The sequence below is a fragment of the Mesoplodon bidens genome, assembly GCF_964165515.1.
Source record: "Mesoplodon bidens genome assembly, chromosome: 3".
Classification (NCBI taxonomy): domain Eukaryota; kingdom Metazoa; phylum Chordata; class Mammalia; order Artiodactyla; family Ziphiidae; genus Mesoplodon; species Mesoplodon bidens.
The window spans coordinates 102,932,318-102,949,823 of NC_138178.1; the positions used below are offsets into that span (position 1 = coordinate 102,932,318).

General features: G+C 53.6%; 2 protein-coding genes across 5 annotated transcripts; one reads left to right on the forward strand and one right to left on the reverse strand.

Annotated features, from left to right (window-relative positions):
* Window positions 1-49: 49 nt before the first annotated feature.
* ZNF219 (zinc finger protein 219) lies at window positions 50-8,022 on the reverse strand. 4 transcript variants are annotated; one of them, XM_081229649.1, is made up of 5 exons: window positions 7,998-8,022; window positions 3,242-3,333; window positions 1,541-2,948; window positions 1,076-1,207; window positions 50-817 (listed from the first exon to the last, which is right to left on the reverse strand). In XM_081229649.1, exons 2-5 carry the CDS (start codon window positions 3,245-3,247, stop codon window positions 213-215), a joined length of 2,151 nt encoding a protein of 716 aa, XP_081085775.1. In that variant the 5' UTR covers window positions 3,248-3,333; window positions 7,998-8,022; the 3' UTR covers window positions 50-212. The 4 variants fall into 4 exon arrangements, with proteins under 4 accessions (XP_081085775.1, XP_081085777.1, XP_081085776.1 ...); XM_081229651.1 differs by lacking the exon at window positions 7,998-8,022 and having other exon boundaries at window positions 1,541-1,726; window positions 1,796-2,948; window positions 3,242-7,458; XM_081229650.1 differs by lacking the exon at window positions 7,998-8,022 and adding an exon at window positions 6,354-7,457.
* A 2,744-nt stretch (window positions 8,023-10,766) lies between these two features.
* On the forward strand, window positions 10,767-12,552 carry TMEM253 (transmembrane protein 253; the record flags this gene model as incomplete). Its single annotated transcript, XM_081227872.1, has 6 exons — window positions 10,767-10,874; window positions 11,206-11,316; window positions 11,409-11,465; window positions 11,747-11,857; window positions 11,973-12,119; window positions 12,472-12,552. The coding sequence occupies 6 exons, from the start codon at window positions 10,767-10,769 to the stop codon at window positions 12,550-12,552; spliced, it is 615 nt and encodes a 204-aa protein (XP_081083998.1).
* Window positions 12,553-17,506: the final 4,954 nt, after the last annotated feature.

Consider the following 17,506-nt stretch of genomic DNA (forward strand, 5'->3'; position numbering starts at 1 on the left):
CCACTTCTAAGGCACTGTGACTCTCTCTTGGGCTGAGTGGGTATCGCCCACCCACCCTCCTAACGCCTTCTGCCCCCTCTACCTCTGATCCGCCCGGGGCTGGGATATGGGTCCCACGCTGCCCCCTGCTGGCTGCTCTACCCAACTACCTCTAGCGCGGCCCCGCTCCTGCGGGGTAAACTCACTAAGCTAACAGCCCGTAAGAGGGCTCCCTACCTTTCTTGCCCCCCCAGCCCAGCCTCTCCTGAACGCAACAGCCCGGGGCCCTCCTCCCCTTCCTGCGGAGGACTGGGAGGGGTCTCTCCGGACGGTGCTCGGGCATAGGGCGGGGATGCATCGGCCTGGGGCGGCCTTCGGCCCCGAGCCCTGCGGCTGTGGTGCACTTGCAGGTGCAAGGCCATGAGCTCGGGGGCTCCAGTGGCGAAGGGACAAAAGAGGCATCGGTGGAGGGCACCCCCCGGCCCAACCTCGCCTCCCGGCCCTGCCCGCAGGGACAGGTCGAGGGGTTCGGCCTCACCGCCTCGCCCGTTGCGCAGGGTCCTCCCGGGGCTGGCGGGCTTCCGACGGGACCCCGACGCGGCGCCGCTCGAGGGAGGCCGGGAGCTCGCTGTGCCCTCCACCCAGGTCGCAGGCTGCGCAGCCGGCTTGGCTCCCGACGACTGGGTTGCACCCCTCTGGGAAGGGGGTGGCGGCTCTGGAGGAGGCCCGGGGCCTGCCCCGCTCTTCTGCTCCCGGTGGTGGCGCTGTAGGTGATACTTGAGCGACCCGGACTGGGTGCCCGCGTAGTCGCAGTGCGGACACTTGTAGGGGCGCTCTCCTGGAGGGCGGGGGGTGCGATAGGGCCCGAGTCACAATCACTGCCAGCCCTAACCCGCAATTCACTCCGAGTACAGACCTCCGGGCCAGGAGGAAAACCGAGCCTCTCCCACGCCTCTCGTTTAAGAGGCGTTTCCTAACGATCTCATCTGGACAATCCGAAGGCTGCAGAATGTCATCTCCCGGCGTTTCCCATGGGCCTCTCGCCCCCCTTCCTGCCCTCCAGTCCCCTCCCCACCCCGGAGGCTGCCCCCCTCACCTGTGTGCACTCGCAGGTGCACTTTGAGGTGATGCGCTGAGCGGAATGATTTTCCACAAAAGGGGCAGTCCTTGCCGCTGGCCCCCCGGCCCCCTTCAGGCCGGGCCCCTCCAACTAAGAGCCCATTCTCTTCTGCAATACACACATTACAAGAAGTAAGAGGGACCCTTTGCCCTAACCCTATTAGGGCCATTTGTCCCCATACCCACCCACAGGACTGCTTCCCCTCCCAGCCCAGAAGGAAACAGCATGTTTGCGGGAACTTGAGAGGTCTGATTTGCTGTGAGTGGAAATGTACCCTCAAAAGGTTGTAAAGCCTCCAGGGGAGGAAAATTGAGAAATAAGAAAATTCTTAAAAATAAGAAATAAGAAACTGCCCTCCTGTCCCCACTCAAGGAGGGCAGTGGTGGTGACAGAGTGCGCCCAGGATGCCGAAATCCTCAGAGAAAGGGGACCCTTACGTACCCTGCGTGGCGGTGGACCTCGCCGGGGCCCCCGCAGCAGTCGCAGAGTGCCCTGGGCCCTCGCCTGGGCGTGGGGGCAGTGAAGCCAGAGGGCCCACCGCCCTGCTCCGGGCCCAGGTCTCTTCCTCTGCCTCCACCACCTCCTCTTCCTCGTCTGGCTCCTCCGCGCGGTGCCGGCGAGCCCGGCCTGGGAGAGCAGAGGGCAGTGGGCGGAAGCCTCCAAAGCTGCGGCCAGCCCCAGGCTCAGCGCCCTCACCATTGGGCCGGGCCTCGCCGGCTCGCAGACTCAGGTATCCCAGGAGGCTCGGAGGCTCACGGCGCTCAGCTGGGGTGGGCGCCGGGGCCAAGAGGAGCGCGGGGCCCAGAGGCTCATAGGCCAGCAGGCCCAGATCAGGAGGCTGGGGGGCCCGGGCAGGCCCAGAACCAGGCCCTGGGGCACGCAGTGGGCCCAGCTTGCTGGCGTGCACCTTCATGTGGTTCTTAAGGAACCAGGGCTCCTTGAAGCAGCGGCCACAAACAGGACATGCATGATCGAAGGAGGCCTTATGCTTGCGCATGTGGCCCTTGAGAAACCAGGACTGCGTAAAGCTCTGGCCACACACTTGACAGCGGAACTCCGGAGGCGCGGGGGGCTCCTCGGGAGCAGCAGGCGCGGAGACGGGGGTTGCCTCACGTTCAGGCTCCGGCTCGGGCTCAGGGACGGATTTGGGTTCAGGCTGGGGTGGAGGCTGAGGCTGGGGTGCAGCCGAGGTGGCCGCCAGGGGGCGCTCAGGAGCTCCGTGGGCTGTCAGGCTGTGGTGCAGCAGCTCCTCCTCCTGGCTGGAGCCGAAACTGCACAGGCCGCACTTCCAGGGCCTGTGCAGAATGTGCAGGTGGCGTTCGCGCTCCGCCGCGGTGCGAAACTTGCCTTTGCAGAAGGGGCAACGGAAGGTGGACGACGAAGGAGCCTGGGACCGCGCCAGGCCCTCAGTGGCAGGGGTGGCCTGCAGGCCCCCTGAGCTTCGGGGTCTCCCCAGCCGCGCTTCCCGCAGTAGCGCGCGCTCCTCCAACTCCAGCAACAGGCGCGCGGCGGGGCTTCGCGGGCGCTCAGGCTGGTGCGTGCGCAGGTGCGAGCGCAGCAGGGCCCGCTGCGCGGCACGGTGGCCGCAGTGCGGGCACTGGAAGGCCTGGGCGCCTGGGTGCGCCCGTAGGTGCAAAGCCAGGATAGAGTTGAAGCGGAAGCGCTTCCCGCATACAGGGCAGGGGAAGCGCCGTTCGCCTGTGCGACTCTCAGACCAGCCCACTGCTCCCATACCCGGAGACCCGGCGCTTACGCCTGGCCCATTGGAGTAGCGCTGCAGATCCAGTTCGCCGTCGAAGGCCGGTGGCGACGGCGCTAGGTGGCCGCCCGGGGCGCGGGGACGTGAGCCCTGTGGAGAAAGATGTGAGTAGAGCAAAAGGTGGAGAAGGGAGAGCTGTGGGGAAAGCAAGGGCATGGAGAGCCAGAGGAACCCGAGGGAGGGTGGGTCAGGGCCTGAACCACGAACACCGGGTGCCCCTCCCACTCACCTTGGGGAGGCTGCGGGATGAATGGGAATTGAGCTGTGAGGGCCACGAAAACAACTTCTGATAATGGGAGGCCAGAGAGAGAAAGAGAGAGAGGTAGGGAGGGGAGGAAGTATAGTTGCAGGTACTCATAGGTTCAGGCCAGAGCTTCACTCACCTCCATGGACCCCCTTCACATTCTTTGGTTCTGAGGAGTGCAGGGAAGAGGAGGAGGAAAAGCTGCTAGTGAAGGCAACAGGTGCTGAAGAGCTAAAGCAAGAGAGACAGATTTGGAGGAAGAGGTGAGCCCTGATTTTCAGCAGTGGGAAGAGTCACCCCGAACCCCAGACTCTTAGCACTCTGAAACCTATCCCTTCTCCTTCCTTACATCCTGAGACAGGAGGGGGCTGCTGTCTTCAAAACTTGTACTCCTTTATTTGCCCACAAGTCTCCCTGATAACCCAGATTTCTTCCCCCAAATTATTCATATTAAATGCCTTGTCCAGAACAACCACTACCATCACCAAGCCCCCCCCCCACTTCCTCTCCACCCTCGTGGTGGAGGAGACCATCACAGTATACCCTTCTCTCATTTAGGTTGGGCTGTGCAGCTTGAAGAGCAAATGGGGTGGGCTTGCCATGCTCCCCAGTTATCCAAGTGGGACCAGTTGCTCTCAGACCGTTAACTGACCAGCCAGCCAAACATTCTTCCAGGCTCCATAGTTCTTCCTTCTGCCTTTACCCTGTCTTTCTGTCTTTCCCCCTCTTTCTTCCTCCCTCCGCCTGGATTCCTGATCCATTCATTTCCATTCATTACAGAGACTCATTCATGCATGGGAGAGAAACACCTCCCAGCAGCAGAGTCTGGAGACAGACAGAGGGGGAGGGGCATGAAGGGGGAGAGAGCCAGAGGGAGACGGAATGAAGAGAGAGTTGGGGGAGGAGTGGAAGTTAAGGGGCGCTGCTGGCTTTGGGAAGGGGTTAAAAACTGCAAATACCAGATAGGATTCATCCCCTTGTTTCAAACCTTGGAGCCTGCAGTTTGATGGGGCATCTCAGCCCCTTTGTCCAGGGCTGTTCCAAAGCAGGCTTTCCTCCTCTCTGCAGGGGAGAGGCTCCCTCACACAAGAGGAGGATTACACAGGCTCTGAGCTCAAGAGGCTGGAGTGAGGGATGGGGGGCGGGGCTGGGCCATCTGCACAGATAGGGGCTCAGCACATACTCTGAGCTGGAAAGGGTTAAAGTTCTCCAGGCTAAAATTCTCTGGGCCTGGGATGTACAGAGCTCCAGTTCTGAGGATGAAGAGCAGTGAGAGGAAGAGGACTTGGTGGCCGGTGTGTGTGGGTGGGGAATCTCCTGATTCTAAGCTGCAGAGGAGGTTAGCATTAGGACTTAGAAGCAACCCCAGAATTAAGATTCATGGAAATAGGCCTAGGAGAATGGACCAGAAATCATCCAGTCTATCTTTCTTACTTACATACAGAATTGTTTCTGGTCAAGGCTAGACAAATGTGGGCCTAACCTTTTTTTTTTTGCCTGAGACAGAAAGAATATTTGAGATATAAAGAACTTCCTTACAATAGGCATTGTGAAACTGAAATCGGTTACTGAGAAAGAAAAGGACTCAGCATTACTTTGCTTAAGGATCTTTAATAAAAGAGAACTGAGCCAGGAGTCAGCCCTGCAACGAGAAAAGGCTCTGGAGATCCAAGGCTTCTTTAATTTTTGACATTTAGTAGATAGGATAAGACTCTATGAAGGGGCAGGTACCTGTTACATTTGGAATCTGTGTTATGGGAATTTTATTAAGAGATTAATTAACAAAATATCTTTGTCCAAGGATCAGTAAACAACCTCCAGCACCACTTTTAATATCTGTATTTCTGTAGCTCCAAATTAAGGCATCCACCCTCATTTTCTGGATCCTCCAAATAAGCCCCTTTACTGAGACCAAGAGCCTAGCCAAATTCGCTGAGTAGTATAATGAAAGGTGAATTAGAGTACGACTGAGGGGTGCAAGACTACTGTGGGCCCAGTCAGACCATTAATAGTTCTGCAGTCCTCAGTAAATCACTTAACCTCCTGGTTTACTCATCTGTAAAATAAGAGGGTTGGACTAATTTATACTGATGGTCCCTTCCAGTTCAAAAGTTTTGTGGTTCTGAGTCACAGGACTCTTCTGGACCCCAGAGAGATGCTGAAACAAATGGTCATTCCTTCAGTACCATGGAGAGTGCAGTGGGCTACCAGAGGAGCCACTTTGGCCACCTCCGTACCATAGAGCAATGAAGTACTAGAGGGGCCACATTTGCCATTTTAGCGCCACAGATAAGGCACTGAGAAAAGCCAGAGGATTTGTAAAAATTCCTATCTGGAAACCATAGAGGGGGAGAAAAAATAGTGGTACCAGAGGGATTATTTTGGCCTTTTGGATGTCACTGAAAATAGACAGATATAATAGAAAATAGATGTAACTAGAAGAATTTTAATTAGCTATAAGGAGTGTTCTGACAGTTACAGTTTGTACATCCTGGAATGAGTTACTGAGGCATCGTATTTGGGTCCATCACATTCTGTTGCTCTCCTGGGGATTCCCGGAACATCCTGGTGTACAGCCAATCTGGTATATTCAGAGGAAGCAGATGGTGGGGGAGGAGGGGGGAGGCTGGGAATACTGCATGGTCATAGCTGACTAACCTATGGGCACATACTCTGATTCTGAGAAGATTCTAGGGCCCCTAAAACTGCCTATAGGATAGTAAACAAAATACCTCATGGGAGGCTGACCTCATATCCAAGGCAAGTAGAGTAGGAATTGGGCAAAAGCTTCCTCCCCCAAAACAAAACAAAAACAAAAAACCTGCTTTGCACATAGCAGTTTCCAGGATGGAAATCCAGTGATATACAAGAAGGCCCAAATTGAAGCTGAATTCCCAAGAAGGGAAAGTTTCCCCAGAGGGTGGCCTCAAATCAACAAAACCACTGAGAGACCCTCCTAGGCCCAGTCAAGGTCTCCTGAATCATCTCCTCACCAAATGGGGTCCCAAGAACCTGATCCCATGAGTTTTTCTCAATAGGAGAAAGCACTGACAGAGCCCCAGATTTTATTAACTGACCTGGGACCTAGATCATGCATGTATTGCCTGTGGGCAATAGTCAGAGTTTTCTATAGTCAGGACAATTTCTATAGTCAATTTCTATAGTCAGGACTAAACACCATCCATGAGACTTAGCCAGACAGTAGCACTGACCTACTTTCCACCCCCACTGGGAATCAAGGGTTATCTTACCCTTATTTGGGTTCTATAGGGATGCAGGGCCAGGGATAGGGATCCAAAATCTTTCCAAAGCAACAGGCCAATTCCTTTTATGTGCTAGGAGAGCTGGTGTGGACCATCAAACCTTACTGAGCAGGGAAGGATGGAAGGGTTGGTGAGAAGACTTAGAAACAACTGGGACAAGTACACAGAAGCATCTGCTGACTGGAGGACCATGAAGATTGTCCCTCAAGCTTTGTGGTTCAAAAGTTTTTAGGGTCAAAGTGTAAGGGGCAAGTGTTCAGGACTTGAAGTATATTTGTGACTAGGTCTCCGCCTCTGGTCATTTCTAATATTGTACTTGATGTTTTTCCCTCTGAGAATCCTTATACCTTCCAAGTCCCCTAACAATTGATTAACGCTGCACTAGATGGAGTTAAAAGGGAACTCCTTAGGTGGTCTAGAGTCAAGACCACCTTTATCACACAGACATGCCAGTAGTTCACTTTTATGGTCTCCTCTCCATGGCCCTCTGAACCTCATTGCTCAGGTGGCTCCCCCAAACTGACCCCACAGCATAGCTTGCCCACCTTTTAGATTGAGTTCTTGGGAAAGACTCCTTCCCTCCATCCTCACTGCCCTGAGTTGGGGTTACAGACCTCAGTCATGTCATGGGTTTCAAATGTACAGCATGAGGTGAGAGGAAGGTACACCTGCTCACCTACTGCCACCCCACCATGGAGAATCTTATCCCAGGGGCATGTCCCAACTTGACCCCTCTTCTGAAAGTTCTGGAACACCTGGATTTGGGGGAGGGGGCATGTAGCCAGCCCTAAGCCCCTTTAGCTGGAGCTGACCCTAGAAAGGTCAGAGTCTTGGCACCCATATGAACCTCAGTTCTCAGATTAGGGGGTGGGGAGTGGGTAGGAGAGCCTCTGGGAAAATCTCCCTCCCAGAAGTAGATTGGCAAGTAGGGCAAGACCTTTCATCCTGTGCAAGAGCTTCTTCCAGCAGCACCCCAGACCCCTCCCGGGGAAGATAAACCAGAAGGATGATGGGGGACAGGGTTGGGAGACTGGGAGGCCAGGGCTCAGCTACCCGGGCCGGGAGAACAAAAGCTGAGTTGCAGCCGCCTCCGCCGCTGCCGCCGGCCGAGCTCTTTGTGACACTTTGTTTGGGACGCAGAGAGGGAAGCACCCCCCATCCTCTCCCCTCCCCCACCCCCCGCTCCCGGAGAGTTTGGGTCCCTTCCCCCTCCTCCAACAGCCCTACCTGGGCCGGGGGGCACTCATCCACTCTGGCTCCCAGCTCTGCCGCCCCGCACCCCCAGGCCCCTCGCGCCCTGCCTTCGGGCCCCTACAAAGACGCCCGCCCCCCCCGCCCCCGCTGGCCTTTCCCCTTTGGTGTCCGCTTTCCCGGCTCCCCCACCTGCCCCCCTCCCTCGAGGCCCCCCTAGCTCTCCAGGCTTCCGTGGCCGCCGCCCCCACCCCGCCCCCCAGGAGCTCTGGGCGAAGTTTGCTTGGGGCCGAGCCGGCGCCCCTCCCCCGCCCCCGCCCCCTGCACCTGCTCCGAGCCGGGAGCGCGTAACGGCCCCCCCCTCCGGGAGGGGGGGCGGGGGCCGGGGGCGGGGGCCGGGTGGCGGAGGGGGGGCCGGGAGTGGGGGGAGCGGCTACTCACGAGCCCCGGGCGGGCGGCGGCGGAGCGGGCGGCGGCGGCGGCGGCGGCGGCGGCGGCGGGCGGCGGGCCGGCGGCGCGGGCGTCAGCGTTACGTGGGGCCGGGGGAGATGCGCCGGGCCCCGGCCCCCCCGCCCCCGGCCCGGCCCCCGCCCCCTCCCCGGTCCCCCGCCCCCGGCCCTGGCCCGCATTGTGTGCGGCGGGAGGCGGCCCGGCCATTAGCATGCGGGGGGCGGCGCGGCGGGGCTGGGAGCCGCGCGGGAGCGAGAGCGGGAGCGGGGCTCTGGCTCCGGGGACAGGGAGCTGGGGACCCCGGGAGCCGCGAGAGGCGGCCGCCAGGGGCGGGGTGCGGGCCGTTTGGAGACTGGGGGCGCTGTCGGAGGGAAGGAGGGAGGGAGCGGGGGTGGGGCGCACGGATGATTCCAACAGGAGACTGGAAGAGATTTTCAAAGGTCATCTCGTCCTTCCCCCAGCCTCCAAGCGGACTGCCCCTCCCACCCTAAACCCGGACATACCAGGGAAGGAGCTGGCTCTGCCGCTCTTTCTGCCCCAACATGCACAGACTCGGGAAGTTCTTCCTGGGGTTTTATCTCAAAGCCTCTCCCTTACAATTTCTGTCTCTCTTTTGGGGGAGGAGGAGGGGCGATTATAGAGATAGTTAATGTCTGCCGTATAAGAAACATTATTAAAGTTACTCTCCGGTCCTTTCTCTTCTTGATAAACAATTCCTGCTCCTTCCTCTCGAATTCTATTTTTCCATTCCTTAAGTCACTTTAAAGGCTCTTCAATACAACAAATATTTACTGAGTGTTTACTAAGTACCAGGCACCTATGCTCAGCGCCGTGGGGGATGAACACATGAGGGGAATGTACTACCCTCTCTGGAGGAGATTGTAATCCAGACAGGGACTACAAATTTGTAAGTAGGATACTTAGATTTAATCAGTATTTACCGAATACCTGTTCACATATTTAATAGTATATAATCTTTCTAATAACACTGTGAAATATAATTGGTCTGCATTTACAGGTAAGGGAAATGAGGCTAAAAGAGTCGCTTTCCACTGGCCTACCAGCTCAGGGATACTCAACCCAACATCTCACATTCTATCAGGCCATTGCCACAAAATAAAATTAATGTACATAAGGATCGAGGAGGGGGTAGACACACAGCAGTTCTCAGGATCCCTTTAAATGTGATTTCCACTCCCCAGGAAAGAAGGGTGGGCACAGTGTTCCAGTGAGTGTTGGCCCAGCACTGAGCAGGGCAGAAGTGGCTTACAAAGGCCACTTGCCTCCCAGGACCCTGCCTCCTGGTACTAACTCCTGGGGGTCTTCTGGCTCAGTCGTCTTCTGTCATCAATAATAATAATAATAGCCACTAACATTTATTGAGCATGTATGTGCCAGGTGCTGGACTGAGTTAGTTCATACGCATTTTCTCTTTTAATATTTAAGGCAATCTCTTGAGATTGGTATTCCCCTTATTGATAAGGAAACAGCGAGATTAAGTACCTTGCCCAAGGTCACCCAGGTAGATCTGGGCTTTGAACATACGTCTGATTGCCCCCAGACCTCAGGCTCTGCACCAATATGGACTGTTCCTATTTTTGATGTACAGAATATATATTTGGGCCCATGTGATTCTGCTTCTTATTGTATGAATAAATGACCCCAACTTAGCTTCTGAATAAGCCCTGTAGTATATGAGGTACATCAGTATGACCTCATCAGCATCATTAATGGTTATTATGCACCTACCCTGAGTTAACAACCCTTCACAGTCATATTATTATCCCCCTTTTAATCACTCAGTTTCAACAAACTGAGGTTCAAATTGGTAGAATAATGTATCCGAGGCCACACAGCTCGGAAAGTGGCAGAGCTTGCCTGGCTGCAAGGCAACTTCTGTCCCTCAAAAATATTAATTGTTGCAATAGTGTCCTTCCCGAGACTGACCATTTAAGGACCATCTTCTATACATGTCTAGCTGCAGGTTATCACTGAGTCAAAAGCAATCCCTACTATAAATAGGGCTCTCCATCCACTTAGTCAGTGTCCGATCCAGAGTAAATCCTTCAAGAAAGGAATGAGAGAGGAGAAACTGTCCAGAAAGTGAGAGACAGGAAGCCAGGTCTTGGCTGGTCTTGGGACAAATCTTCAAGCAGTAATGACGGGACTAATTCAGAGAGTAATGTGGGATTTCCCTAGGGAACAGCAAGTAATTTGAGGAGGAAGCCCCCTAAAAAAAGGAGAAAGATTAGATGGAAATGGGGGGGAAATTGGGGCCCAGGGGGGTAGTGTCCATGTATAAGGTGAGTGGATGAGGTGAGTGATCAGAAGAGGAACCCAGGATGGGCAGAGATGGGGTCAGTAGGAAACAGGAACAGAATGAGTTAGGGCTGGGTGTCTTGTGGAGTGAACTGAGGCTGGTGTCTACCCAGCACCACTCCCTGGATCCTGAGGCCCTCATAGGGACCTTTGCCCCACCACACCCCAGCCCTGATAGCCTGTCTCTGCCAGGACAAGTTTGTCTTCTGCTCTGAGCTACCAGGCCCTACCAGGAGCTCCAGGGCCAGCTGGGACCCATCCCTTTAGAGTAGCTGCTTCAGACTAGGTAAGTGTGAGGCCCTGAGCCTCAACTCCCTGGATATTGGAAGCAGGCAGAGGGGCAGCTGAAAGAGATGTTGCTGTATGTCCTGTCTCCTGATAGGTGCCATAATGAATTTTTCCCAGGCTAGGAAGCACTGAGCTCTGGTGGTCAAGGGAGCCATGGAGGAGAGAGCTGGTCAGCGAGAGCAAGACAGACCAAGCCTTCGTCTGGAAAAGCTACAGCACTGGGCCAGGCGCAGGCAGAGTGGGCACCTCTTGGTGCTGGCGGTGAGGCCAGGCTGCCCCACCCCAACTTGTACCCCAGTTCAATTCCACCCATGTTTAGTGAGCACCTATCATCTGCCTGAAACTGTGCTAGGCTCTGAGTGGGAGGAGGGTGGAGGAAACAGAATAAACAATGCAAGACCCTTAATCTCCAAGTAGCTTCCATCATGTGGGGAAAACACATAGTTAAGTAACTGAACTATGACATGAGGCAGAAAAAATTAAATGATATCCCCTTCTTTTATGGCTCTTGGTTGACGACTCTCCACCACTTGGGAGGGTGGAAGGGAATCCCTAACAGTTCTCCTTCAACTACCCTGCATCCGGCCTCCAGGTGAGCCAGCTATGGCTGGCAGTGGCTGTGGTGCCCTTTGCTATCTCAATTGCCTGCCTGAACTCTGCTTGTCACATGGCCACAGCACTGCCACTTGGGCCTGGCGTACTGGTAAGAACTACCATATGGGAGGGTGGAAGGAAGGTCCTGGGGGCCCCTCCCTAATGGGCCAGAGCTCACCACTTGCCTTTCTCATCATTCAGGGTCTCGTCACTGGAATTGTAACCCTTGAGCTGCGCAGAGCACCCCGTCTCTGGAAGGTGAGAGGGGAAAAGAATGCAGTACTATTCTCCCACCCCCTAAAACACACACACACCTCAGCCCAGGAAGTGGATTTCTAACTGTTGACTAATTGTGTTAGTTATCTGCCCGTGACTGGTCCAAAAGACTGAGGAGGGAAACAAGAAAGTTAGAGGGCTGATGGTCCCGTTTGGAGGTGGAAAAATAGGAGCTGAGTTTTGTTTTCAGCTAGGCTACAGGTGGGGCTTGGGGTTGCAGTGAGTCCCCTAGGCTGGGCAGGGCTGAACTAACTCACTGGCAGGTGCACGCCATGATGCTATTCAACACCTTCAATCTGATCTTGGGCTTCATCGTGTTGGTGGTCGAAGTGGTGAAGACAGCCTTGTTGTCTGCCCCAACTGTCCCCTCCCAGGTACAAGTGAATAAAGGAGAATGTGGGAGGATGAGGAGGCCAGAGGAGGGGAGAGGGCAGGGGCAAATAGGTGCAGGGTCCCCTGCAGCACACCCTCAGCCCTATCTACCTACAGCTAGCTGGCTTGCTGGTGCTGGAGCTCAGTGCTGAGGCCTTCACCCTAGGGGGAGTGCTGGTCTCAGCATACTCCCTGTTCCTGCTGAGCCAGAGGAAGCCAGGATGCTGCTGGAGCCAGAGTCTGCACTACCAGGAGCTGCAGGAGGTACTGAGGGCAGGGAGGAAGCAGCTAGCTAGCAGTTCATTTTTTCACTGGCTATCCTGGTCGATGGTACTTAAGGGAAAACAGTGGGGCAGCCCGGAAAGGAAGGGGTCCTAAACTGAAACTGATTGGTTTTCTGGCTTTGGACATTTCTCCCCTAGTGGTGGGTAAGAGTGAACTGGGTATCTAAATGGGGCTAAAAATGTGGGAGAGCATTAGAAATCTGCGTAAATATTGGAAGGGCTATGGGAACACGAGAAAAAAAAAAAATGGGAGAGGAGGAAGCTGCATCTGTCTGGGATTCCTCATTTCTCACCCTTACAGTTTGCTTGCCTCACACCTGTCTGGTTTTCAGGGTCTCTCAGAATTAGAGGAAGTTCCTGATTTGGAGACTGGTCCCACGGTGTCTAGCAGAGCAAACAGAACAAATGAGTGAGCTGGCAAGGGGAAGCAGACAGGTGTTGCTTTCCTACCTGGTGGGAGCATTCTCCAGACCCTCCTGCACCCCATCCCACCGAACTCAAACTAGATGGAGTCCCCTGAGACCTACTTGAAGTCTGGTGGAGTGCCTTCAATCTTCACTCACACTAGGCCCCTTTCTTTTTCCTCCCCTGCTGCGGAAAGCAATACCTAGACCGAGTTTTAAACCACCTCACCGCCCTGAAAATCTGCCCGCCTGCAGGATATCCTTAAGCCAACTTTCAGCTAGACCCATTTTCTCCCTTCTATCCTCACCCTCCTTCCCCACTGCCTCCCCACCCTGCTTCACATGTGCCTCATCTCACTATTTCCAAGATTTCCACCTTTCACAATCCCATCCACTAAAAACCCGTACACGCCCACTCTCTGAAATCAGTTCACAACGGGTGCTTTCGTTATCTCGCTTCGATCCGGTTCCTTTCTACTCTAGCGGAGACTACAAATCCCAGGATGCCCAGCTACCCTGTGGCCCGCTGGGAAATAAAGAACCTTCCCTCCGCGGTAGGGGCGCTGTGCATCGGCTAAGTGACGCGAAACCCTGGAAGTCGGGGCTTAGCTGAGAGTTTCTTCGGACGCGACCACTGGCCCAGCGTGCCGGGAGGAGCCGGACGGGCTATTCTGCGCGGGGGCGCCACCACCCCAACCTCGGTAACGGAGAGATGATTGTGGGTCTACATTCCTACATCCGGCAGCTTCGGAGACGGGCAGGGGCTGAGGGCTGGCCGTCGGCAGAGCTAGGGTTTCCCAGATGCTGTCGCTGTGCCCCCTCCCACAGTGCCCAGGTGCAAAGTCCTGAGACTTGGAGCGCGCGCGAGAAAGGGGTTGGAGATGATGAGTCAGAAGCCCAGGGCACTTCTCATCCCCCTCCCCCAGGGCCTACGCGCCTGAGGAGGACTGACTGGCTGGGCAGACGGGTGGACAGGGCAGGAAGAGGGAGGGACACGGCGACCCGACCTAAGGTTTCCCGCCTCTTGCGAGCACGCCGGTGTAAGGAGCCCGCGTTGCCGCCACCCTTTCTCTCCAAGGTGGGAGCGGGACTGCGCAAGCTCAGCCTCTCGGCAGCCCAGCCGACCTTTGATCCCAGCTGTGGGGCGGTTGCTGAAGTTCTGGTTTTGCTCAAACCCCACCGTTTATGATCTTTGCAAGTGTGCAAGGATGGCAGGCTCAGGTGGGCTTGAGAAAAGCCCAGAAAAACGGGGGCACCCTGTAGCACCAGCCCGACAGCTTACTAGCGGCTAGAAAAACTAGAAGTTGACCAGAGCTGCAGTACTAAGAGAACTCACCCCAAATTCACATAGTGCCCAGGATGGCTGTGCGCCTCACACTCATTTTTGTTCCCACTTGAGAAGGCTTCTTTCCCTAGAGAATGCTGCTTCTCCGGGCTTAGCCAAGCCCAGGCACCAGTGAGGAAAGAGCGCAGCCTGGCTGCGTTGCCCTGACATTGCAGTGGCGCCAGCTGCAGCTCCTTTCTGTTTGTGACACCTTGGGTAATAGTCGCCCTATGACAAGATTGTGTGACTATTAGTGGGTGGGGACAGTTCTGGGATTAGGCTCTGGAATGGTGAAAACAAGATCTGGGCCTCCCCCTTCTCCTCCTCCCAGTCTAAATGCCAGAATAATGGAGAGCTCATCTGTGAAGGATTCAAAATGCTTTCTTCAAAATCAGAAGGTGGTGGTAGCTGAGGAAGCTGGGGGTAAAAATCAATTCATTCTCACTGTCTTCCACTTAGGAGCAACAGCTTTTCGTGATATGATCAGATGTCTAGAAATTGCATTTTAGTTCTTGGAGAAGTTCAGTCACCACGCAGATGAACCTTGTATCAGGTTAGGCTAGGTTATGCTGTGGTAACAATGCCAAAATCTCAGTGGCCTAAAACTGCAAAGGTTTATCTCTCACACTACATGTCTAGGGTAGTCTGGCAGGGTTCTGTGCTCCTTGTAAGTGATTCAGGTAACCAAGCCCATGGAGCGCCACCATTTTGAGATCCTATCATGTAACCATGAGACTAATCCCCCCTATCCCCACCCCCTTCCCCAGTTGTGAAGTAAGCATGAAGAATTGTTCGTGGGCTCTTAAATGTTTCTGCCTCAAAGGGATACATATCACTTCCACACACACTTCATGGGCCAAAGCAAGTCATATAGCCGCACCCAATTTCAGGATGGTTAGAAGGGCAATCTCTTCATATGCCTGGAAGGGGGGTAGAAATACTTCATTAAAAGAAGGGGAGGTAGTAATTTGCAATGATTCTTGAACAGCTTAGCAGTTGGAATTCATCCATTCCAGCAGTTATGCCCACATCTACTTCTTTGGTTTTGTTCCATGAACCACTAAAATGAAGTTCTTTTTTTTTTAAATTAATTTATTTCTTTTTGTTTGCGTTTGGTCTTCGTTGCTACACTGGGGGGCTTTCTCTAGCTGGGGTGAGCTACTCTTCGTTGTGGTGCACGGGCTTCTCGTTGCAGTGGCTTCTCTTGTTGCAGAGCATGGGCTCTAGGTGCACGGGCTTCAGTAGTTGTGGCACGCGGGCTCTAGAGCACAGGCTCAGTAGTTGAGGCGCACGGGCTTAGTTGCTCCGCAGCATGTGGGATCTTCCTGGACCAGGGCTTGAACCTGTGTCCCCCGCATTGGCAGGTGGATTCTTAACCACTGTGCCACCAGGGAAGCCCCTAAAATGAAGTTCTTAATAGAAATTTTCCTCCCAGAATAATACTGGGAGTCAAGAAATCTAGACTGTGGTTTTGATGTGTAAGTTTGGGCAAGTCAGACCTCTCTGAACTACCTTTTGCTTAAATGGAGATTATAATATTTACCCTCTCTACCTTACTGGAGTACCAAGGCTCAAATAAAATCACACATGAAAAAATACTTTATAACTATAAAGCACTTCAGAGGTTGAAAATAAATTGCCTATAGGGACGAGGAGTGGTGTAAATGAGTGAAGCAGATTAGGTATGAGTTCATAGGGAGTGGTGGGAACTATGGCAAACTAGAGAGCCCACATTCTGTTTAAAGACTAACTGCACTCATCTCTACCCAATTGCCATGTGGGACTGTGGGCTTGGTATTGCCATTGTTCCAATTTTCCTATAAAAGAAATTGACTTTTTAAATGTGAAATCTTCTGATTTTAAAATGTTGATAACTGATTTTTTTTAAATTGAGGACCAGATTTGGCCTATAGTCCTTCAGTTATTGTCTCTCCATTATACAAACATACGGTAGAAAATTCAGGTTTTAGATACGCAATATGGTTCTTGTAGGCCCTTGAGGCCTGTTCTGAAATTCAAGAGTCTTGGAGAGATTTAACATTAGGTTCTTAAAACCTTTTTTTTTTTTTTTTTATCATATCCCTCTCATATTGGTTCTCAGGGAGGGGGCATTTTGCCCCCAGGGGTTATGTGGCAGTTTTTGGTAGTGACAGCTTTGGGGGGAGGAGGAATATATAACCAAAGGAGCATTAGGTGATAAGTTGGAAGATCAGAGATTTAGCCCCAGTGCTACTGATCCCCCTTTCCTGTGCATTATCCTCTGCCAACTGCAAGTGAAGACTGTGAGACTTGGACTGTGGGCCTCATTATGCCCACCCCCATCCCACCCAACACTGCCTATTGTCAGAGTCCCTAGCTGCTCCATGAAAGCATTCTGCTTTGCTGCAATGCTGCCCAGCAACCTCTGTATCTGCCCCTTCATCAGTTTGGCAGCCTCTGTGAAAGTCACTCGTATTTTACTTGAATTGCTGCCCATTGGAACTTCACAAAAAGAAGTGACTGTGACAAGGTTCCTGCTGACGTCAGTTTTTAAAGGCCTTGACCCCTATCAGTTCTTTAAGCATTGGAGAAATATGTGGCTTCATATGCAGCTGAATTCTGTGGTGGTTGGGAAATTCTCCATGTTGATGAATTTTACCCTCATTTCTTTGAAATTCAGTAATGTATTCTGGCCTCGAATACATGATTATAGACAAGTGACCTTTCCCCAATGAAATATCTGCTTTTGCAGATGGTTCAGGATTTGTGTCCTGGGCTGCGTCCTCTGCTGCCATCTCGTGGTCTCTTTGCTGCCCCGGTCGAGGTCTCACAAAGGGCCTTCCCGCAAGGTAACGGCGTGTGTCAGCGGCTTAGTTGGAGATGGAGCCTCTGCTCTTTGTGGGGCGTGCTCCCAAATCCCTCCCCTGCTGTGAGTCCACCTGAGCAGCCACACATGCCGCTTGGTGCGTCGCGAGTAGGCTGGAGGCGCAGGGCCCTTCCGGGTCATTCTCAGCCCCTTGGGCCTCTATGTGTTATGCAATCCTGGACTCGAGCCACGAAATCAGTAAACTCAACTACCCAGGAGTAATCGGAGCTGACCTCGCCTGCTTGGCCTGATAAATGCCCCGCAGCCTCTCGCCACTCGCCATCCGGGGCTGGGATATTCTTTACCTTGGTGCAAAGAGATGATTGCCCCGTCAGGTTTCTGGATTTCGTTTTCTTGTCTAGGCCCACTTTGGGTTGCTTTGTGTACAAGCGCTTCGTTCTTGACTTGCCCAGCAGTGCTGCCTCAATTTCGATGTTTGATTGCTGGATTGAGCAGGATGGTGGCAGTGTGTCACTGTTAGGCAGTGTCTCCTTTAAATATGACAGGATCTGAGAACTGCAGTGATCAGAGGTCCATCTCCAGGGCACAGGGAATCTAGGAGACTGCCCTAGTAGCTGGGTTACTGGTGACTGAGCAGTGAGTGACTCATGCAGGAGGAAAGGCAGGAAAATTTTATTTGGTGCTCATTTTTTTTCATTATAATAATGTGTTTAAAACCTTCCAGTTGTTACAGTAAATGTGTAGAACTGTCCCTTAGTTGTTAGCCTCAGCTGTATGCTTTACACATGTTTGGCTTCTTCTGGAGAGCCCTGACTCTACCAGGCCCCCCTTAT

Excerpts from the sequence above, each read along its gene's own strand:
- ZNF219 (XM_081229649.1), bottom strand. Across the intron at positions 1,208-1,540 it reads GAGGTCCACCGCCACGCAGG|AAGAGAATGGGCTCTTAGTT; the intron begins GTACGTAAGGGT and ends TGTGTATTGCAG. Across the intron at positions 818-1,075 it reads GCACCTGCGAGTGCACACAG|GAGAGCGCCCCTACAAGTGT; the intron begins GTGAGGGGGGCA and ends CCCGCCCTCCAG.